This window comes from Lineus longissimus, chromosome 1 (assembly GCF_910592395.1).
Source record: "Lineus longissimus chromosome 1, tnLinLong1.2, whole genome shotgun sequence".
Taxonomy (NCBI): Eukaryota; Metazoa; Nemertea; class Pilidiophora; order Heteronemertea; family Lineidae; genus Lineus; species Lineus longissimus.
This window is the reverse complement of record NC_088308.1, coordinates 1,862,476-1,886,759: the sequence shown is the minus strand read 5'-3', so window position 1 is coordinate 1,886,759 and position 24,284 is coordinate 1,862,476. Positions and strand designations below refer to the sequence as shown.

The 24,284-nt window shown below is 42.5% G+C and overlaps 1 protein-coding gene across 1 annotated transcript; it reads left to right on the top strand.

Annotated features, from left to right (window-relative positions):
* The first annotated feature begins 745 nt into the window (after positions 1 to 745).
* Positions 746 to 24,035, top strand: LOC135484264 (protein NDNF-like). Its single transcript, XM_064765578.1, has 4 exons — positions 746 to 1,211; positions 11,257 to 11,479; positions 16,532 to 16,659; positions 18,492 to 24,035. Exons 1-4 carry the CDS (start codon positions 1,199 to 1,201, stop codon positions 19,829 to 19,831), a joined length of 1,704 nt encoding a protein of 567 aa, XP_064621648.1. The 5' UTR covers positions 746 to 1,198; the 3' UTR covers positions 19,832 to 24,035.
* Positions 24,036 to 24,284: the final 249 nt, after the last annotated feature.

Sequence of the window (24,284 nt, the reverse complement as noted above, 5' to 3'; positions counted from 1 at the left end):
GCTTTGTACATCATATTTGAAGTCGGAATAAGGCAACGAGTAACCGGAAGTTGCCATACTGCAGTAGTGTTGCTATTGGCTTTGTATGAACTGATGAAGAAGTTGCTGCAATGAATATGTAGGCAGGACCACCGAATGAATTAAGGGTAATATTACCAAACTGTCGACTGCCCTGTCACCTTCCACACAAAATGGAAAAAGTAAAAACTGACGGAAAGTAATCAGAATTCTCCGATCATGATCCAAAATGAGCCCTCCGTGCCGCGATTGTCTCTATGCGGATCGGTGCATCGGCAACACACGCTTGCGTGGAACTACCCCAATACCGTTCGACGACACTGGCATTAAAACAAGCTAAGGTTGTAGAACCTCACAGCCATCAAGTGCCTTTTTTAAATACTTGAGGGCAATCAAACTTGATATGATTGTAATCATCGAGGTAACTATAATGTTGAGTGGAAACTGAGATCGTATGATAGTAAAGTCTAGAAGACATTGTATCTCATGGCCATTAAGAATTATAATCATTTGTATTGTCGATAACGATGATGACGGGTTTACAGTACTTTAAGGTCTCTAACTGCCAGGAGTTGAAGCTGGAATTGGATCTGTCTATTAATATCGCGCAGGCGCCGTTAATAATTGTCGGCCAAGAAAGCATCTCAAAACAGTTTGGTCGGTCTAGAATCTGCGTTCACCTGAACACCTTCTGTGTATACTTCTATTCGTTGTGAGGCTGCTGGATGATACAGCAAAGGCGAAGTCAAGCTGGAAGTTACTGCTCATTATTAGCCCAGAACCAGGAGTTCTAGACGGATTACGGCGATCCCGTTCTTCGCAACATCATCACGCAATTTGTCTAGATTTTCGCTTTGATTTCCGAAGCAATAACTAATTACGTCGTCTTGGATATAGGGCCTTCTTGGCGCGTACACCTTCACATAACCAAGCGAACCGTTAAGATGAGCATTTGCTTTATATCCCATTTCAAATACACTGATAATTGGTTCAAAATATTCAAAATGGAGATCACGTGATCCAGAGGTGCAGTACGGCTGCGTCACGAGATGAACTGTGTATAGTGTGAATGATGCAAACTCGCTGGATTTCAAAACTAATATCAACAATCGTGCGACAGTTTCGTGGATAGGATACTGGCGATCTTGATAGCAGAGGATTTTACTGCAACCTGCTTTGCATGCGTTTTCTGGGTAAGTCCACCAAGTTATTGCAGACATTAGATCCAGGTTAGTTGCGCGCGTTGGTGTGATTAGTTGCTGCTACTGGCCCGGAACTTTACCGTATATATATATTGTGTATATAAAGCTGCTGTTGCAAATATATACTTCGTTCCGAAATTACTAGTACCTTAGCGCCTTCATCAGCAGCACCGCATGTATACGCGTCTGGAATGGTGAACCCATTATTTTAGACGCTAGTTTGATAGTTTGACTATGTACTAGTCATTTGGCGCACAACCTTGGCTTACCGCGTGCGTAGAAGGCTAACCGCTTCGAGTTTAAATTCTATACCCGCGCACAATGTTAACTTTGTTGTCCACGTGCATCCAAAGGCCGGCCGCTTCGACCTTAGTTGGTATCGTTGGGTACTTCACTCGCTGAAGCGGAATATGAAAAAGTATTATACCCAGAAAGAAACATTAAAAAACATTTTACGCGCGTAATTGTCATTTTTAGAATACATGTACCACCAAACCATGCCCTCAAACCGCACCCTAAAAAGAGTTGACTAGCCAGTCAGTGCAAAAGTTTATGAAGACACTCCTCTCGGAAATTAACACATTCAGTGTACTCGTTTACCTTCGGTGACTCGGTGACTTATTTCCTAGCTGGATGCAACATCTCCAGTCAGATGGTGCGAATTCTTCGTTGGCTGTGCACGGATGGCATCCCAAGACCTCAGTTGATCTTTGCTTCCCGCAGTTGTACGACCTGGATGTCGGTCAAGTGTCGGTTGGTTCCGCATTGTATTCAGCCTGGCTGTTGCAGTATATATATATTTACGATAAGGCCTGGCCGTATCAGTATTTTGAAGATATTGTGGTTCTTCAGAGAAATAATGTCAACAAACGAGACCAACAGACAAAAGATAACGTGATATATTGCCCGCTAATAATCAAGAGTTTTATGGATATAGACGTATTGGTAATCTATCGTACCGAACTCGAAGTGCAACTGGTTGTCACGTCAAACATGGACGGGGGAACATGGCGGAAATCAATCTGTATCATCACCAATGCATGTCGTAGGCATTAAATTATTCCCAGACAAACAGGGAAATCCAGCTTCGGGTCAGGTCAGCCGAGAGCTCTACCAGAAGAAGCAATGCTTCAAAGGATTCACCTCAACATGTTGGCCTTACTTGGATTTCAGCCATGCTTTTCCCGGATAGCGGCCTAGAGTTTCCGGAAACGTCTTTGCAAAATATTGCCATTGATATAGCGGATATTATTGTACATTGCATGTATTAAGTGAATGTACATGTATGCGAACATGTACAGTACATATACAGTATGAACGCATGCGAGTGGACATCAGACCCAGATATTAAGAACAGAAAAGTTGACATATAGGCTATATACAAGTTATAAGTCATTGGGACAAAGGTATCAAATGAAAATTGATACCGAATGAAGATTTTTAGGAATTAACATTATGGCATTCGATTCATAACTTCTCATTGGTCCGTGCTTAACAGGTCGGGCCATGTGAACCTGAAGTCTACATCGAACCGAATTATGGCCATGTCTATTGTGGAAAGAAAACGAACAAAAATGTCACGTTAATCTTAGCGTTTCTCTTTTCATCAATAGTGGAAATTTGAAAGAGAAGCATGAAAAACGGTATGTCTGCGAAGAATTTAAGGAAATACAAGGAACCCTTTCACTTTGCCTGCCTAACAGCAGACTGCTCTCGTTGCTGGACATCTCTTTCGATCGTGTGGTTTCTGGCTGCTGCATATCGACAGAGAGAATCTTTGCTCGGGATGTATTTGTTATGAAACATCGAATGCAGAGAGAAGCCCTTCTTTCATCTCTGCTAAACAAACTAAAGTTAAGCCTTTTTCACATAATATGAAGGTGCCTTAGAGCAGTTTTATTAATCTGTTATTGGTCGATATTAACCTCTATTACTCTGGTTAGTGTTATCCATTGCGGTACCTTTGAGTTTATTTGAAATAGCCATCGGCCCTTGCCGTTCATGTATATTAGCAATATTAGACCAGAGAAGAGGCCAGTTTAGACTTTCAAAGTTCGATTAAATGCAGACCTGATACGACTGCATGGCTACTGTGATTTACTTACTGGCGGAATGAACTCCCTGGTACCATTGCGCTACGCGGCTATGTCAAGAAACATGTAGAATTACGACCTGTAGGCCTTCAGAGAAACAATAACAAAAGTCTGTGGCGTGTTATCATGTTTTGTCTGGTAGGTAGCTAGTTCTTTCCCAAACAGAAAATGCGTTATCTTCTTGTGCATTAAAAGGGACGTGTACAGGGATCAAAATTCCTGTTGAAGCTGCTGGCTGTAGGCCTACCGAGAATTTGTATGCGGAAACGTATCCATGACGAATGTGGCTTCTTGGATTCAGATACGTTGCCGCAAGAATGTCGGCCTACTGCTTGAAGCGATCAATTTGGTAAGCTTCAAGAGCTCACCATTAGCAGAGGCAAGCGCAATAATTACCGTTCGCAACTGATATACTACATCAGAGTCTTTCAATGAATTAACTTTGAATCAAATTTTAACAATAGGTTAATTGAAAGACTCTGTATAACCAAGAAGTGATAAACTGTCATGGCATTTTACTTGTTGTTGATGCAGTTTATCGCATAATACAATGAGTTACTGCTGAGGGGATTCTGCCAAATGGTGATGACGATGACGACGACGACGACTACGATGACGACGATGTTGATCGCTATAAAAGATAGATAGAATCGGACTGAGCAGTCTAATAGATTTGACAAAGAACACCAAAGGCTGTTCTATTACTGAAAGTCAAGCGTGGAATTTGTGAAAGATAACATTAATACTCCCCGGTGGCTGCCCATAAAGATGCTGTTGAAATCTAAGAAATCGGCATATGGTATTTAATCGCCGAGTATGCACCTTAGGCCTCTTGTTATAGATAACGTTAGGCTTCAACGAGCAGGGCTGATGACGAGGGGAATCTAACAATAGGCCCATGAGCTTACCTGTTGCCGTTTCTGCCCGCCCATCCTTCGACCAAACCACAGTCACAATGACAGCAACACTCTCAAAGCAAGCTCTTGTTAGACGAAGAATTTGCACTAAAAGAGACTCAATATTACTAATCGAGTGTTCTGTCTATTTACACGTTCCCGTTACTACCGATTGTTTAAATCCTCTGGATTGGCGTCAAGTCTCAGTATAGTTCTCCTCTTGTTGATAAACATAGGCGAACCTAGCCAGATATTTCAGATTCCCTGAGTTGCCTCTGTGTTACCTCATGCCGATTAAAATACCAGCCCCCCCGCCCCCCCCCCGCACAACCAAATATCTAGAATACATTTTCGTTGGCTGCAACTTCATGATGTTGCTTCAGTAGGCTTATATAGGCCCAATGTGACCCATGTTGCATTAAGAAAAAACTAATCGTTGTTGTGTTGCACAGGAGGATACTCTGTCTCCATTGGTCCCCGAAACCATGAACAGCGTGGTGGTTCACGCGATGTGATATGCATTGTACATGTAAGTCCGACTCGTTTCGCTTCAGTCGCGAAGCACGATGGAGAATGGGATATGCTCATTATTCCGATAGGGACAACAGGTCGATTGGACACCCCTATTATCTCAGTAAACATGTCCCGATGTATTGTGCTCAGGTGAAGTGGAACCATCTGACGGCTGATAACGCGTGTTCTGTCAATTGTCGCTCTCCCAAAAGGGCACATGGGCAAGAACCGCAAGAATATTTCCCAAAACGACCAGAGACAAATCATGCAACGGTACTTCGAGTGAAATTTACCGGGCATTACATGTTCAGTGCCACACTGTGTATGCACTAGCCTTCATACAAGACAGTATAAATTCAGGGTGGCTGTGCTGAAAATCATAGCATCATAGGCTACATATGTTTGGCGGCCTCCGAAATAACTAAAGAACACAATCTCCTCACACACCTGTATTAACCTGGCATGCACGCTACAATAGTTCATAGTTACATATTGTGTTCACATATGCTGTACTTCTTTGGTACATTAACCCCTCGTAAACTGTCATGGTTACCGACCAAGTTGCAGAATCATCTCAAATCCTCTACGTTCGGCCTGCCCAGAGCTTGCACTGATGTTTGTCTCCAAGGTGTGTTCTTCTCCCACTACACTATGTCCCAGAGCTGGCACTGATCTGTCATCAAGATGGATTGTTCCCCCAATACACCATCGCCAAGAGCTGGCACTGATCTCTCATCAATTCGTATGAAATTCGTACGAAATTTGTCACATCTTTACGAGTCCGTCACTGTCAAGTGCTGCCATCTGAGCTATGACATTAGAACTAGGATTTGCCTAAAATAAAAAATCACGCCCGTTTTTACGTAGCAGTAACCGAGGGATAGGCTCCGCCCCGTCTCCCTCAGTTGTCTGACTCCGTGACCCACCTCTTTATTGTACATGTATAATATATCATAGTTATAACTCTAAGTGTCACAGAAAGTACTTTAACCCGTTTTTTTCGGCAGTGAATCGCACTTTTTAACGTTTCTCTAGGAGGGAGCTAGACATATGGTTACTATTGAGACAATACCTACGGGGGGAGCGGTGATGGATTGACATGATCATGCCGACCTGTCTGCTACTTTGGCCTCATTACCCAACTTTCCGCGCAATTGACTTATAATAGACGGGCATCATCCATCAAATTCAATGGTGTAGAACAGGTGAGTGGCTGCAAGGGGAGTCTTCCGTGGTTTTTATGAATATACAAACCACGTGTACGGTACACCGTAACGCCTTTGACTGCAACGAACACGAATGTACAATGCGCGTAGTACATTTTTGTATGTCTCGCGAATCAACGCAATGGCGTACACTGGCCGGGACGAAATAACATTTTCTGACCCTCTCTCCCCGCACAACGCATCTCTGACTCTGTCTTCTAGCTGTACACAACTCATGATTAAGTCAGTCCCATCATTGATGTGGATGTACTGCATTGACCTATCATCTCCGACAGACACGATCGTTCGCCTGATAACCCATTCGATTTCCCTTGACACAGACAGCAACGTGCCCACAAATGTTTCTTCTGCTCACGTTCGTGGTTTGCTTTCATTAAAACTTTGTTATCTAATGGCAGCCATGTGGGCAATTAGCAAACAATCCACCGACGCAGTGACACTTTCCAGTTACTTTTCCGATAATTTCTCGATTATATGGCGCCTTGTCGGACGTCTAGTGTGATGCATTCGATATGGCGAGAAGAATCGACTGGACGGGAAGAGTTTGTTAATTCTGATGTCTATGGGGCCGGGTGTGAATAAATACCTAAGTGAAAAACCTTGTCGTCAGCCAGGGTGCTGCTGTATGCTGGCAGTTGGGCTGTCAAACTGGGGAAACGTCGGCCGAAAAAAATTACTTAAATGGGACCGTGCAAAAGGCAGGTTTCACCTGAACAAGAAACATCTACTAGCCTGGAAAAAAACTGTGATAACTTTATGCTGGCCAATAGTTTGTTTAATTACAACAATAACAATATAATAACGTCAACATTTCTTTTCCTGAGAAGTCCGGGGCCTGCTGATACCCTGCAATTCGGAAAACACAGACACATAATCATCATAATATTGACCCATATGGCACATTTCCCGGGGATTAGTCTTGGCCCCTTGATTGCCACCGATCTCCAGGCCGATGTTACCGGGACTACATTTGCAGGCGGGAACGACATGTAGAGCTCATTTCGGCGTGGAGTTTGGATATCAAGTGGTGGTTCTGATATAATGTTAGTCGAGTCAAGCTTAGAAAAATCAACCAGTCCAGATTTTCCAAGATTCAAGCGGACATGTTGGTTCCAGGTGGAGAAAATGGATAGGCCTTGGTACCAAATACTTCTTATACGAGTAAGTTCGAAATTTGAAATCAGCACCATTTTGTTGATTTATTTGCATAGTTTTCTTTCCTACGCTAGTTCCGGACACCGTATTTTTATAAATCATCGCCTTTCCTTAGCATAAACATACCGTAAACGTTGTTAGTTACTGTGATGCTAATGATGACCCTAGCCCTTACATGCGTTCACCCGAATCCTAAACTTAACTCGTTTACTTCAAATTTAACCAGCATTCAACTGAATGCATGACTAGTGTCTGCACTGAACTGTCGTGGGACTATCAACTTACCATGGATAGAATGAGGTAACTATATATTGTTGAGGTTGGCATCATCGTTAGTATGAATGTTACAACGTTTACGGTATACGCTACATTTAGAATAGCGATGATGAAAAAAATTGTGACAGGAATTCTCGTGTAAAGAAATTGGCTCTGTGGCAATGCCCACATTTCGGTATTTGTAAGGGGGTAGCCGCCCTGAGCCCCCTCCCCTAATCCATGTAGTTCGCACGCAGATTTTGACCTAAAGGGTTCGTAGAGCGTCATCTCGGAAATGTGCAAACGCTAATTTCGTGTTTTCTAATTGTAGCGAATCTTCCTTACCATTTGCTTATAATTAATCTTGAAACCATCCAGTATGTATTTTGAGAGTGTGGTTAGTCTGCCCTATCGGGTAAAATTAGGTAAGCGGTTGTTCTATTAATATACATGTCCTGATCAATACGTGCCCTGGAATTGGGAAAGAGGTCTGGAGCTCAGTCGATTGTCTGGCCAGAATCGTTTCTGCAGTCTTGGGTCTGGCTGAGAAAGCAAGCTAAACTGTATTTAATGAATTATGAGCTCCCTTGATCGGCCCCTCTATGGCGGGTGCAATGTTTAGCTAGGATTAATCTCGTTTTTATTGATTTTCGTGATAAATTGTTATGCACTTTATGTGATACAAATGTGTGATAGACTTATAGATGCGATCTCCAAATTGCACATTCGAAGGCCACTCGAGTCGTCGTTCATCTTCAGACCAAATTGTAACGTTACTCTGTCAGCTTCGGGACTGTAACGACCGGTGGCTGGTGCACTCTTTGTGGATACCGTCCCCTCACGTCCCGAGAGGTCAATCATATCCCATTCTGTACTACAGATCCCGTCTCTTATCGTCAGCACAGTCTCGTCGGCTCTGATTGCGCCTATTGGAGCAACAACGTGTAACCGTCAATCGCCGCCGCTCAGCAACAGCGAAGTTTAGGCTTTTAGACACTTCTGAAGACTTGACATGCCTTATCACCTCTGTCCTTTTCACCATGTTCACAAATATTAGGGGAAAAAACGTGCATGTAACATACGATAACAACAATAGATTTCCTTCATGCCATCGATAAAGAATATGGAACCAATCTTTCAAATAGACTGATGGAACTAAGTTCAGCTTTTTATGATGATGTAATTTTACAGCAAATTTACTTGTCGCTTTCTTTCTACTCTTTTTTTCGGTTGGTAAATGTCATGAAAAAGCAGTTGATTCAGTTAAGTATAACAAGATGCTGACGATTACTGATTAGCTGTCTGACTCAGTGATGACGAGTCGGGTCTTCACTCAACTGACCCCAAAATCCCTAACCGATCACGTAGTCCTGCTTTTAAATTGCCCATGATCCGCTTGTCGGTCGCAGTACCAGACAGATTGACTTGGTTATTATCCCACAGAGTAATATTATGCATTTTCTTGCACATTGTTAGGCGAAATTCTCATATGTATTGATGCTAAGCATCCCATTGATTTATGTGCATATTATGAGTGCACCAGGCCGCCAAAGCCTCATTTAGTCCGTCTGTTGTCTACGTAAGACATGTACAATGTAGTACCATGTCTGCCAGCCCGGTCAAGACCGAACTGAGTCCATGAAAGCGCGGATCCAGCATGTTTCGCCGAAGGGGGGGGGTCCAAGTTGCACTCGCACACGGGCGCCGACGGGGTCTGGGGGCCTAACCCAGAAACGTTTAAAATTTAGAAGGCCTTAGATGCCGCTTTTGGCCTTTTTACCCTCCTGGGGGGGGGACAACAAGGGGGTCAGTTACTATGTCATGTTCAGGTACTTTCACAGACCTTCATTTTGATACCCATGTTGGCAAGATTCGTCGACATCAGTTTTTTGACCCCTTTAATACTTTGGGACCATTCGGCCTTTTTAAGGGTGCCATCTCTGATGTAATGTGCAAAAATCATTCTTGAAATCAGCACCGTATAAACCTTAAACAAATGTGTTCCATTGTCCACTGGAACTTTGCATATTTCGTCCTTGGCCCGTGGCCTACAGGCCATAAACTTCCTCTTCCGTAGGCGGTGTGTCGGGGGAGTCCGATCTAACCTTGGCAGGCCTAGATTAAAGTATTTTACACACCAACTTTTGGCCAAATGGGACGGAGCTGTCTGCAGTGGCAGCCAACTTGTCAAGCATGATTTCTTTTGTTTTGCCCATCCATTGCTGCTGTAGGAAGGCCTAGAGCAGATGGAAACGATTTAGGTGACTGCTGTGTTTTCCTCTTTTCTTTCTCTCAATGGTGTTTAGAATATGAGGAAATATTCTCACATAAACATCTTAACGCATAATTAACTATGGCCTGCTCGTTTGTGGTGTTGTACCTTTCACATTCTTCTTTTATTTTACTCGAATATAAATTAGGTTGGATACAAGGCTACTGGCAACACGCCAAACAAGGTGTATTTACTTCTACATCATGGCAATAATATTGAATGTATACCCTACCTTTCTGAATAGGAGATAGAAAGTGGTAAATGTACAAATTGGATAACACTTTAATTACGACGTAAGAATATATACTCTTTTTGAAAGAAAGAACCCGAGATATTCTCACACTGCACCTTAAGATTGAGCTCGTTTACAACAAAACATTATTGGATTGCCGTTTTTAACATCCTACTAAAAGCGCTGATTCTGACCAGATTGCATTTAGAGTCCTCTTCGCATCGCGATAAAGTCTTCATAATTCCCTTTGTATACTCAATTAGCTTTTACGGTTGGGTGGTGAGAGAGGGCAGAATAGATCCAGTTCACTGCCGTCTTTTGGCGACCAGCTCCTTCTCCAGATTGTCTCTTTTTAGGCAGTCCTGTAGTTCATCGCCCGTTCGTCGTACCCGCGATGCCGTCACAGTTTTGAAACCTATGCAAACGGACAGATCTAGCGTTTTTACTGGCAGTCACATGGCATTTTACAGGCAATTGCTACTAAGAGATTCAAGAGTAAATATACAAACACGAGAGAAATATGTTCAAGTTGTTTCGAATGCAATGTTCTTGTAATAAACATATTCCACCTTGCAGTTCGTTTAAAAGTTTTCTCTGTAACAAGTTGTTTTGAATGAATTTACCTGTGATTTATTCGACCAACTCCGCAACGTGTTTTCTCTGTGAGTTGTCTAGACATCCAGACTTTTTATATCAAAACTTAAACCAGCGCAATTCAGTTTCATTCAGGCCATTACACTTCGAGTCTAACACGATTTCTGGCTGTTTGTTGATTTGAATTTACAACCTGTTTTAATGTAATGAGAGTTCGGAGAAATCAGCTTGTTTGACCGAAAATAAAGCATACGACCACCCCACCGCCAACGTTTATGTTACCCAATAATATAAACGATGTAACCGGACTCGACAGATCACTATTCACGATAATCTAATAATCACACTGCATTTGACTCTTTCGGGGCAGATTTGTTAAAAAGCTTCCTATCTTAGACAACTTTAATAACTATAAAACTTTAATATTGAATTTCGTGGTGATCCACCATTGAGAGGAGGAGAGCCTTTCACCCGAGTGACATTTACGAGGCTTCATTGAGCCATTTACGCCTGCTGATGCTAATACACCCTTACACCGACGGCCTCTTATATACCATGCGCCCGGTGCCAGGAAGTTTCACTCTATCAGCTGAGGCTAACGAGCCAGCAACCGCGATGACGCTTGAAACGAGCATGCGGCGCTTCGCCGGCCTTGAGACTGTCCACAAGCTTAAACTCAACCCAATACTAGCGTTCACGGACTGCGCGCCACAGCCATAGCGCGGCAAGCGGTTCTATAAGCCGGCTAACACGTGATTGGCACCAACTAGTGCACTGACTTGCTATATATCCCATTTCAGGACTAACCACCGCCTTGGAAGTGCTAAAGATGACCTGCCGATGGATACATCTTGTGGTTATGGTGACGGTGTTGGTATATGAAAAATCCTGCGCAAGGAGACTGTCTAGTCGGGACAATAAGTTCGTATTCAATAGAGATCCCAATGCCTTCTTTTACGACACCAGCGTGCTTCCTGATGGAACAGATGTAACAGCGTATATTTTCATAGATGAGCCAAAAAGGTAGGTATCTCTTTTAATTCTTCGCCTTGCATGTTTTTTTACTCATTCAGCTCAGTGTACAGGCATATATCATTTGCCTTGCACATATCAAGATTCCATAACCGCGTTCACTGTGTACAATAGTAATTTTGAGTATTTTATAGCATTGGTAGATGGGGGCGAACCTGTCTTTATTGCAAGTAGTGCAAGGGCGATATTAAAATTTCATCCCTTCTAAAAGCGTTCATACTCCTTCCTAATTCGAGATGAACCCACGTTCCACGATTCCACGCCGCGTTTCCGCGAATAGGGAGTTTTGGGGGCCCACATGTTCTCTCATCGCATCCTGCTCTCTCGAAATTCAGCATCTGTTGTCTACACGGACTAACAACCTGTCTGTGAGCATTTACCATGAATTGTAACCATCGGAATGAAAATAACTGAAGGTAAATTTTGTGTCGGTGTTGAAACTTGCATCCTCTTCGCACAGTCGCACTACGTCAGAGCAAAACAATTCCGTTTCACTCAATCGAATTATTGCTTTCCTATTTACTGGGAAAGTCCTAACATTCATCACTATCGCCTTGACCACCGAGTTGCACAACCACCTGGTCCAAAAACAAGTCGGAAGCAGCATGTCTTCCAATGATGTTTCTTATACTCGCTTCTGTCTGCTCTGGATATTTTCCCTTGCTTCTGTTTATAGACGACCATTAGACATGATATACATAAATACAATGTTATTGATATCAAGATCCCTCGAGACCCATGTTGCCGATATTCAGTCATTAAGACGAGGATTATAACTCCATTTTCCATAGCAGGCGTCATACCATGTCTTCATATCTTTGTACAGTATAGTGTACAAGCAGTGTTTTTAACACCCCGACGATCTCCAGAGCACAGGCAGTACCTCTTAAAATATTACATGTACTTAATCAGTAACGCCGTTCCTAAGTCCTATGGTCCTATGAATCGTCAACAAGGAAACTGTATTTCACACTGGCGGTGAGATCAACCCTCTAATAGGAAGGAAGATGAAAGCCTTCGGTACTTTGAAGGCACCACGGCAAGAGAACAATATATCTTATATACACGTGTTTACTGTGATCAACAGTATTCCGTATACCCAGTAGTAAAACCTATAAGTAAAAAAGCATGTGTTACCATCCTTCCTTCTTCGCCAATTTCTGCTTCGCCAATCCCTGTACATACTCGTGGATATAAAATATAGCACCCGAGATTTCAAGGGGATCATTAGCTCGAGAAGTCTGGTCTAGAAATATTGATGGTACTGGGCAGTGATTTATTTGTCTGATAAAAGGAATTTAATTCAAAGCATTCTTCGTAACATTGCATTTAAGTTACCACAGTACTTGCCATGTGCCTGTCGTGAAAGTGACAAAGAAGGTATTGAGATAAACACCTCAATTCCTCGGTGTCAATCAAAACCATAGACAGAAAACGTAGACCTCATCCATTCGTTCGGTCCTTCTTCGTTTTATATTGCATCAAGTTGTTGAGAAATAGCCGTGGACAGTGTTGTCAAAATCATATCAAAGATTCGCCCTGGCCAACTATATACTACGTCCCAAGCAAGACATCGGATCGAAGATACTTGGCTTCGTCTCAAATGTCTGAAAAGGAACATGAATTGTCCATTGGGCGCAAGATTGGTTTAACAATGATGAGGCAAATGGATGAAACTGATTCCAATGGTTAGTTCTATTGATTCCCCATCGACAGATAGAGAAACAGACTAGGCGCCTGGCCCGGGTACAAGTGACCTGTGTATATGTGTCTAGTGGTAACTTTCTCTGTTAACATATCGCTTGGTGGTGTAATCGATGCTTGTTCTGTCCAAATCGACTTGGGCTGCTGCTGAAATTCCCTCGGGCACCCTTAAGCCATTCTGGCGGCCGAGTTTGATTTGAAGCTCTTGCACCACTGCTTACTGTTATTACAAAACTGTTGGCTCCTTCCAAGGTTAAGAAATCTGCCGAAAGGCTTGGTTCATTCATATTTTACTACAATGTAGTTTGATGGTTGGAAAGGTGCCGTCACTTTGTCGCATCTTGCCATCATTAGAGGAAGCTCCTGTGCTCTCACCAACCAGTAATCCATTAGGCATGTCGGAAACAAACACATAAAAATTAGCTTAATAGAATGCAACAATGACATCAAACGTCTCGGTTACGGTTATGCATCGAAATGATGCGACTTGATTCTCGAAACTAAAATTGGTAATAGTTAGACATCCTTTGTGCTAAGAAAAACTGAAACTTCCGGTCAGATTACATGTATTTCTTTTAATCATAATATGCTCTTGACCATGCCAAAGATAGAAGCTACAAGACATTCAATATCTCCGTTGTTCTGAAGCTTGTGCAGACAGTATTGACGTTTGAAAAGTGTTAATTGGTTCCTCTTATGTTTATCAAACTTGTGACCCAAGCCTCCGTTTATAGGCAACGTGAATGTGGTCATCATATTGCCTCTAAGCAGATCAGACAGATGCCTCGATTCTATCCAGGACCGTCCGCTCGAGAATTGACAGCTGAAATCCCCGGGAGATCCAGTGATGTCTGGACATGACCTTGCTTCAAATGAGCGCTGGTTCTTAGTAATCCCTCATCTAGCATGTCTACTGATCGATTGCTGTTCACATACTACCTTCTAAGCACAATTATCGTCGATGAATCAGACTACTCCTGTAACAACTCCATTGGCGATATGACCATCGTATAATGGGCAGTCAACAGTGGTTGTATCTGGTTGAGGCAATATATCATTAATGCGGTTTTCTTGTGGGGAGTTTCGGTGTTTTTAGTTCCTGATGTTGAGAAGTCAAACATTTTCAGAGAGGTGACAGCCTGATATGATTTCCGTACCGTCGTCGATGAAGTGTCGTCTGTTGTGGCAGTCACAGCAGTTCCTGGCAAAGTGACCGTTACGGTGGCAGGTACAGCAACTCCTGACAAAGTGTCATCTACGGGGGCAGGCATAGCAGTCCTTTACGGAGGCAGGCACAGCATTTTCCGACAAAGTGTCATCTACTGCGGGGGCAGGCATAGCAATTCCTGTCAAACTGTCCTTTACGGAGGCAGGTAGAGCAAGTGTGTTGTAGTCTTGAGCAGTTAATGAAATACTATACACAGCAACTATAAAGTAAATGTAGCACACATTTCTTCTAACATTTCTTCTAACAGTGTTGGAATGTTTGGACTCTTGTCAGATGACACTACAACTGTTAATTCCATTTGGTCCAACACAAGTATTACTATTGACATGGCAATCAAGTAATGCTCTGATTCAGTGTTGTTTCACCAGAATCAATGGACAAGGATTTAGCTTGATCCGTTTCCCTGAATAATCTCATCATGGCAGAATCAGTAAGTTACGAATATTGCGTGACAGCTTATTGGCAGAGCTGACCGTTTTGTTAGCCAGTGCTATCATCTCAATCAACGACTGAAGCAAACGGCTGTGAAAAAACACGTTTGATACTGTTAACAGTTGCCGAGATGAGGGTGTCTTGCATCATTCCACTAAGGTACTCATAAAAGATAAAGTTGGAAATACATAACAAGAATCAGGAATGATCGGCTTGACGAGTGTCGGAGAGGCCTTTTGGTACTCGGGGGGAATATTACGGTTAGGAATCGGAGAGATATCCAACTAGTTTTGTCTACCTCGTGCAACATAGGTTGGAATTCAACTCCAGCTCGTCTGCAGTTCGGAACCAACTTCGTACTTAGCGATGAGATTGAGCCAGGGCCTGTGGGTAGTGCAGTTATTTCATACAACTGAGACAGCCTTTATCGCCACTGCTATCCTCATGAATGAAGATGACCTTCGCGGAGGTATCAGTTTATAAGAGCGCAAGAGTTCAGTTACAAATAACTGTCTGTTGTCTGAGTAGCGATGACTCTTGCCAAGATCAATATGATGTCGCCATTGCATCACATTTGAACGTCTCCATCGCCAAATGATTAATAGTAACACTTACCATCGACTTGTTGAGTCCGGCGCCTCGTATTTCTTCAAACTATCTATACGAACTAATTAAGCTCGTATAAAGTAGCATAATATCATGACTTTTTCTCGAATATGACACTTGTTTGAAGCCAAGTGGTAAATGTTGCCAGGGAGATTAGATTTCTGTTGCGAAAGAGAATAGGAAGATGAAATTACCACAGACCCACGTCGCCAACACGTCCCGTGGATTTTAGGGGAAATTTTAAGTTTTGAAGTATTTTGTCGTCATAGCATGCATGCTTTGAGTGTGTCGAATCTTCACTTGGTATTGAGAGACATATCTCTTGGAGAAGTGACGAAAATGTTACACTGATGCTGGTATTTTTGACGACCAAAACGAAGTGCTAATCCGTCACAGCCTCGTATATCTTTGCGGCTATATAAACATCACTTAATCCAAATATATCGAATGAAGAAACTGAAGTCAATCGAATGTCAATCGATTTATTGTCTCACATGATACATTTCTTAAACTGATTGGCATGCCGATATATCACATCAGTAACCTTATCAGTGGAGAGATAAGAGCATCATCAACAGCAATGTTTGTCTAAAGTTGTCAGTAAGATTAACACCATATTCGTGTAGTTCTTTTTTTTCTTCATCACTCACTCTGTACTTACTTACTGTGGAGGAGTTGTTCCCTAGAACGTTATATTCCTCCAAGGCAGGACGATCGCTTTGCGTGCCACAACGATTACGCACCAGTAAAGGGTTATTGGCCTAGTGACTACTGTTGCTCCTCATCGTGGAGCAAACACTTAGAAAAAGAGAATGTCAGTTTCCTCTGTATTCTGGTTTTGTAAAGTCACTGTCCTTATAGGATAAATATATACCACTTACCAGAGCAAGTTACTAGCAATAGAACTTCCCGGATAGTTGAATCTACCGCAATCCTAACATTAAGGGACCCCTTGTTGTTGAGCATGTCCATTTGTTCGTGGTGATATTCACAATTTCTCCGAGGTTTTTCCCCCAGATAGGCTACACCTATCGATAACATGTTAATTTTTACTTATTCCATTTCTATTCCAGATACTTCTTTCTTGTTGAACAAGAGAATGTGCCGATTGCCATCACCATAACACCGTGCGCATCACCCATATCCGTCACGATACAAATACGAGATTTACTTGTTGGAGAGGACAGTGATAGCCTGGGAGGTAGGTATCAGTTATATTTCAATCCTTCCCTGCAGTACTAGATGTCATAGTGGCCCTAGTCCTATTCGTGGTATTCCCCTTGGTATTGGTCTTCAAGCTCAATCCACGGTAGTTCCATCCTTGTGAAGACTCTTCCAGATAGTCTTCTAATGCATATTAGAATAACGTAAGTAAGTAGTAAGTAAATATGCATTGATATAGCGCACGTTCCAGGTCGTAATGATCTGCTCGCATGCTCTTTACATCATTGACCCATATGCCCGGGTGAAAAGCACAGTCTTCAGTTGTCTCCTAAAAATGGGAAAAGATTTCTCCTCCCTTACCTTATAATGCACTACCTGCGGCAGTAGGAGAACCTCTCAACCTGCTGCTGAATGAGTGAAGGTGATATGTGCACAGTCCCCTTTGATAGTGGAGGCCCAGGATTAACCAGATTGCTCAGGACCTTCATCGTCAACTTGAATCTTGTCCTGTGGACTTGATTGTTCAAAGACTTGTGTCCACAAGACCTCGTGTATGTGTTGGCCTTAAATTGCTTTATCTTGACCAGGTTCGCCAGTACCTTGTCTGAATATTGTCCTCAACCTGATTGTTCGAGATGTGTTTTCTAAAGACCTCGAGTCGGTATAGCCCTCGATGAGCTTTCTACTACTGGTGGTCCCCATTCCCTTCTCTAAAGCAGCTTCCTCCAGAAGTTACAGGAACTGGCGATGAGGATGTTCCAAACTACATGTACTTTTCTCAAGCCGAGTCATGGCATTATCATTGTTTAGACTTTTCTTCAATAGTCTAAGAATTTGTTTAGATCCAAACCAGTTTGCATTAGCCGCCGTTTTCAGTTTGGCTCTTAGAGTTGCTATCAAAGCTTACTTTCCTCGCTACAGTTCCCACTCATCTTTAATGGCATCTTTATCATTGTACTAAGTGGTTGTAACCCCATCGATTGTAGAACCTCCTTGCTCCTTTCCATTCTTGATATTATACCACCGTCGGTGTTACGAGTCGAGTGTGTTATTTTACTATTGATGTGAATGGGTACACACCTGGTAGGATAGCTCTCGTCTCTACATGTAGTAGGGCCGCTGGGCAACAACGTTTTTACTTTGACGTTAAGTTAGGAGCTACCACCTGTTGCTTCTTTTGATAGGTCTAACCGCAAAGCAATCCAGATATTGCTATTCCTCGCTAACAGTTTTCTTGGCGCCTTGTAAACTACTGTTAACAGCACAAGTCTACCTGACTAGCTATGATCTTCAACAATGACTCGTAAACAAGTGAACTAACGAGTCTCTGGTATACACACGATGTGGCTGGAGCAACCTGTGCGCTGCTTTCGCTACCTCCTTTGAAATGTATACAAGGCATCTTAAGTTGATTATAGACCTACATGGGATTGAATTTACCAAGACTGTAAGTTACCGGAATTGAAAATGGTTCAACTGCTAAGACAGGTAATTGGTTCCTGATTGCTGTAAAGAAAGTTTGCATTTCCGCGTGTAAAAAATGGTTTTGACTTCACCTACCACTTTCAAAGGTCAAACAGGACAAATCAATACGTTATTGACCAGTTCAGTGAAACACTTGCAACTTAAACGAATAACTATCAATGTAGACATTCGATCACCATATTTACTGCAGGTCTCTCCAGCCCTGGCAAACGTCTCGATTAGATGGGTTCAGATCATGGCCGAACTTGTTTCTCTCTGCAGGGTACCACATGACCTTGGGTATCAGCGAGAGTCTGTGTTCCCCGGACACGGCTCACACTTCACAAGCATGTTAGAGCTTACAGACAACCCAGCAATTTACTCTCGATTTCTTTCTCGTTTCAGGGGAGCATCTTTTTCCTCAACAGCAGCAAGATCCCACTGCATCCAATGCAACATTCCTGCAGTCATTCTCTGGGTTTGAGCCAATGACCTACAGAACGGAAAACAGTCCCTCTGGCATATACATGATAGACGTTGTTACCAACGATACCAGTAGTTCTGTGAAAATATTGGCGTCAACGGATCCAGCAGCCGAGAGATTTTTCCCTGAATTACCCCCTGATCCGAATATCGTTGTGTCGTCATCAGCACGTAGAAAACTCGTTGTAGAGTGGGATCCGAGTCCGACGTATACGCGGGATAATCAACAGATTGAATATTGTTTATCATTTAATACGGATCGAAATTACAAAAGCCTGTGTGAGGCACGTGTTAGTGCATTTGGTGATGTTCCCCCTACAGTACCTCCAGATTCCGGATTTGGTTTCGCTTTTGAAAAGAAACGACGTCGACGGATTAAACAAGCGAGAAAAAATGCTTTAAAAACAAACGAAGGAGTATTTTTCACGTGCATTGGGTCGAAAACCAGATATTCTTTCAATAAGGTGGCGCCTGGGTGGTTATACTTCGTGGACGTTTTCGCTGTCGACCCACGAAACAATCAGAGTGTAGCCTATCAGGGCCAGGTTGCTCGGACTAAGTACAGGCAAAAATATGTGAATTTGAAAGACGCAAAAGTGGTTGAAAAGTTTATCAAACGACGGTCTGGCCCGAAAGGGTTTAAGTATGTTCTCCGTGGAGATGCCGAACAATTAGTGTTACAACTGGAGGCGTGCACGGGGGCGTATTTTGTGGAAGTGAAGTACCATGACAAGGTGTTGAAAGAGGCACAGTTTACGAGCCTGCTAACATTAGACATAAGGAATGCAAAAGCAGGTGTGTACTTCATTAAGGTGTCTCGGAAGAAACTCAAAGTTGCTTCCTTTCGTATTTTCGCTACTGTTGACAGGTCAAAAACTTTGTATCCTATGCTTCCGAACGATACAAGCATACGAGTTTTCGAAAATTTAAGTACGTGTCATTCTGTTACAGTGGCGTGGCTGGGCACGACTGAGAGGTCACGATACTGTTTATACAAACGACCGGTGAATACTAGGCATTTAAAACGGCAACACACGCCGATGACAAACCAGTGCACGGGCCCAGGCGGGCGGAAGAAAAGTGAAAAGATTGTTTGTAAGAGGTTCCGCGCTCGGAACAGGAACCGAGCAGTTATGACTGAGGTTGTCGATGGACTTGCAGAAGATACGACGTACGTGTTCGACGTTTACGTGACAAAGCGGAGAGGGCATACGTTATCATACAAAGCGGTGCGCACAAAAACGCGAAGTAAGTGTTCGTAATCGTATACGATGGTTGATGTGGTACAATGAACTTTCATCACCCGTGGTAGAACACTTTCTACTTCGCGGGGAAGGAAATTTCGATGGGGTATAGAAATGGCCGTCATGGACACCGCGAAACGGAAAGCTCGTGTGCTGCCTAATGGCAGTCGCTATGTCATCGTCCCGCTCTAAACCTCTCTGACTTATGAGGATGAGGTTAGGGGCGAGTTTTCTCATGGCATTGAAAATAGACATGGCGAGTAATAAAGCTGGTGTTGTCGGTACGCACTTGGATTCATTCCGTGCTTGCCGTGCCAAATGTAAATGTGATTCCATCGCTCAGTAAGATAGTTTCGTATGCTGATGGATGGCTCATAGTCTTACAAAGCCAAGATTATCAAATGGTCAATGACTTTGCACCCTATTGGTATTCTGTTGGCAATGATCACATCAGTTATATCTGAGGCGATCATTGACGGGCGTCGCCTAGGTGTCTGTCCGAGACTGATCACCGATATTGCAGTCAGAATTCGACAAGAAATTGACGTGCATAATCTGAACGATCATTGGATGTATTAATGGCATTTACGAGACGATTGGTACTTGTGGAACATATCACGGCACGAAAGGAAATGGCTTGGGCTAAGGTACTAAATAACGCAAGTGCGTCACTTTGCTGCGCATCCTCATGTCAGACGTATTACTGACGGTGCGCATCATGACGATTGGCCACCATAACTCTGACATATTCCTAGCTCTAAGCGAGATATTTAAGTTGAGATCTCTGACGTGGGATTTCTGCTTTGATGCGATGAAGGGATTCATGGTGTATGCCTGCCAATGAACACGATATACGGCGATCGGAACACAGTAAACGATATCTGATGGCATATACGCCGTGTTACTAGCACTAAACAATGCATTTGGTGCTAAGGTGATCCACGCACATGACGTCGAACTTTGAGCAGAGAGCTCTAGTTTCCAAGCCCAGACATTTCTTCGGAAACAGTGAAGGGGTTTGTCCAACTGTGATGATGAATTATTGTAAATATATATTTCTTTATTTATTCTTACGGATGCCACGGTTTGGTACATGTAGATATAATACAGGCTGTCGAAGAATTATTATCTGATCAACTTTTTCATGAAAGCGATAGCAGGAGATGTCCACGGCGACGGTGAATGAAATACGCGCCTACAGGGCAGTCCTTCGCCAATGAGGTTTAGCCATGAAAACGCAAAACTGGTTAATCGAAATATGAATATTTTTCTTCGGATGGTCTGTAGATGTTAGTTGCGAAGGTGGCTGAGTGCCGATCAGTATTCTGGTTGTGATAAATTTGTATATATTGAACTATATGTATACTCTTCTTTTACCAGAAAGATAATTTATGTTTGATAGCGTAGTAAGCACTACATTTGTAGATGTAACGATGTGGTGGGTGAGAAATATTAAAAGAGGGGTAAAATACACATAGAAGTACTGAATGTATATACTAGTATACTCTATCCGCTGACTTAAAGAGGGTGGATTCGCATTCATGAAGTCCGGTCGTTATCTCTCATGACAAAAGTATGAATTCATGGTTAAACTGTTTATCTTTTAACATTTGTGATGGGTAAACTTGCTTTTATCGGATTCAAAGTATGGCTCCCAAGACGGTAGAAAAGACCGGACTTCATCATGTGAAACTGGCCTGGGATCTAAGTTTTGCGGATAGTATTGTCATAACGTCCACGCTTAAACAGGTTGTCCTGAAAGTGTAGAATAGACTTCATAGTCCATTGAGAGCCACCTAATCTCGATAGCAGGGCACTGATGAAAACCCTGAACTCCCCGTAATTAAATCGCAATTTTATGGGTTGTCGCATTGGTCCATGGATAAATGTTGTGCATGTAGTATTTTTGCCTCCATTTCGGTGGCATCATTATGAAATACGCCTTAGTATCCGTGGGAATCCCGTATCGAGATAAGGTGAAGACATTGGACTAAATGGTGTTCAGTGTTGTTCACCTTGGCATTGTGTGCATGTAGAGCAATATTACTGTCGAAATAGACACATTGTTATATGTCAGTCGCGCCAACCAAGATGGTTGCCAGCCCTGGTAACGATGAAAATCCACGGATGAGACTATTTGAACGCATTTTTATTCTTCTCCAAAATGCACCTTTAAATTAGGGAAGGAATTGGAATTACAGAGGTAGCTTTACGATAGTAGTTACTACATTGTACATGACGTGTCTGGGTATGCAGAATCACCTCAAAAACTGTGAACATTTGTGTTGAAAAGGGATTTTAGATTTGCTTTGTGTATGATGGGTCAGATGAGTTGCGCAGCATGGTTTGATACCAAAGGGAAAACCATGGTGGATCCCATGTTGAAATTATTCGGTTCTCAGACTGTTGTATATAATCATTAAACATCGGATACCAAGTATGAGACATACGTTTACATGTACATGTACTGTACTTCGAAATCAACTCATCAAAGTTTCTACACGTATACTGGTGTAGCAGTTGTATTTGCCCCCCTGGAAAAGTGTCATTCGTTCACGTCACCGACAACTGACGAACAGAAGCTGAATTACGTACTCTCTCCGTTGTCCTATTGAGGTGGCTGTTGGTACTCGTATTGATCATATGGTTTCCTCACTAACCAGAGCATATATGTGATTAACAATCCACCCACCACTGCGACTTCTTAAATCTATGAGCGATTCATCAAGATTAACGAAGTTCACAATTGGTAGTATTTCATCACTAGGTGAGACCGTTTAATCTAGTTTGATGTAGAAATGTCGAGAGTTGTCGTGGCGAATCCACCATGTAAGCCTGACAGACTGTTGTGCATGTGCCGTATGTCTTGTGAACAAACTGACGCAATAGGAAGTCAAGGGCTTTACCAGTTCATCATCAGTGACAGAACAACCCACCCTGTTTTGTGCTCATGGTTTTTAGCGAAGGGGTGAATTTTAATTTCAATTCTAGAGTTTATGGCAATTAGGTTGCTTTTGATGGGTATTGTGTCGGGAAAAACTGCGCCGAAGCGATCGACCACACAAATATCACGAGATCTCGCAGGGAGGCACGTGATTTTACCAGGCTGGTTTCAGCAGTGGTTGTACGAAGGGACCGTCGAGTATGAAGAAGCTCGCTAAGCTTTCAGTCGAAAACTTTGACTACAACGAAGAATATTTAACGTAAATGTTACGTTCCAAGAAGTCTGCGTAGGAATTTCAACTAGATATAAACAGGAAACGTACTGTTCATTATATAACTGCCGATTTCACAAACTTTTTGAACGAAGTACTTTTGTTTTTAAATATAGTATGTTTTCCAAGAAGCTTGTCTGGTCTTGTCTCATCTCATTAGGTTTAATAATGAGCGTGGTATATGACTAAAGGTAGGCAACCTTATGATATTCACTGGCAGAGTGTGTGTCGGGGTTGAACCCATAGAATAATGGCCAATCCTTCATTCGGAAAATTGCCGGGTGTACAATTTTTGATGGGACGGAAACAAGATTCCGAACATACCTACGTTCTTCATCAAGATGTACATTAATTCTTCCTTTGAAATGCATTTTAATAGTGCTCGGGCTCCTTTGATTGGAGATCTTGCCCAGTAGTCTTGCCCTGTTTCATAAGACCTTGTCGTAAAAGCTTTACTCCGGAATCTCTCATCAGTTTTCTGTGTGAACACTTACATTTTTCCATTTTCAAATCTGATAAACGAGTCCCATTTATCCACAAACATCAAGTATGGATTAAAGAAACATGTACATTTTCAGGCCCTCAGACTATCCTCTCAAAATAATTGACAGGGATGCATAACAAGGCCAGTTTATAGCGATTTTATTTCTGATTTGTCAAGGGTTACCTTTTGGCATGCTTTGAGAGTGGAGCAGGGGCCTTTGTAAATAGCGTAGGCATGTCAAATACGAAGGGGTCATCTTTGGTCCGGTCACAAGTCGGCAGGTGCAACATGTTTTATCAGAATGTTCCTTTTCCTGATTTCCGAATAAAAGTTCATCCCCTTTTGTCCAAATCAAGCGTAAGGGTGTCGTTATGTTGACAAATCATTTCCTGTTTCTCATGGTTTGGTAATCGGAGAAATAGGGGAGTCGCCATGCACGACAAATAGATGGGGTCTTGGTATTTGGTATTGGTTTCTCTTACGTTATTAATGCTCATGCACAAGATGAATCGATATCTTGGAAATAAAGACCATTTCAATTGTAGATCGTTTGTAAGTTTAATTTCTTTTGAGATAGTGATTTGCAAGTTTAAAAAATGTACTGGCGAGGAATGGCGTTCTGCGGAAGAAGTTCCTTCTTTATTTCAAAGGCCATACCAGTGTAAATCATTAACAGGTTGCATCTCTCAACTCAGGTTTTTATTAAACCTCTCCACGTAACATAGTTTCTCGGAAGCTGAAGAAACATCTCCGGCTGAACATTACCCCGGTC

What these genes read in the sequence shown, in the direction of transcription:
- LOC135484264 (XM_064765578.1), top strand. An exon ending in TTCATAGATGAGCCAAAAAG is followed by an intron (nt 11,480 to 16,531) that starts GTAGGTATCTCT and finishes TTTCTATTCCAG; the next exon opens with ATACTTCTTTCTTGTTGAAC. An exon ending in GGACAGTGATAGCCTGGGAG is followed by an intron (nt 16,660 to 18,491) that starts GTAGGTATCAGT and finishes TTCTCGTTTCAG; the next exon opens with GGGAGCATCTTTTTCCTCAA.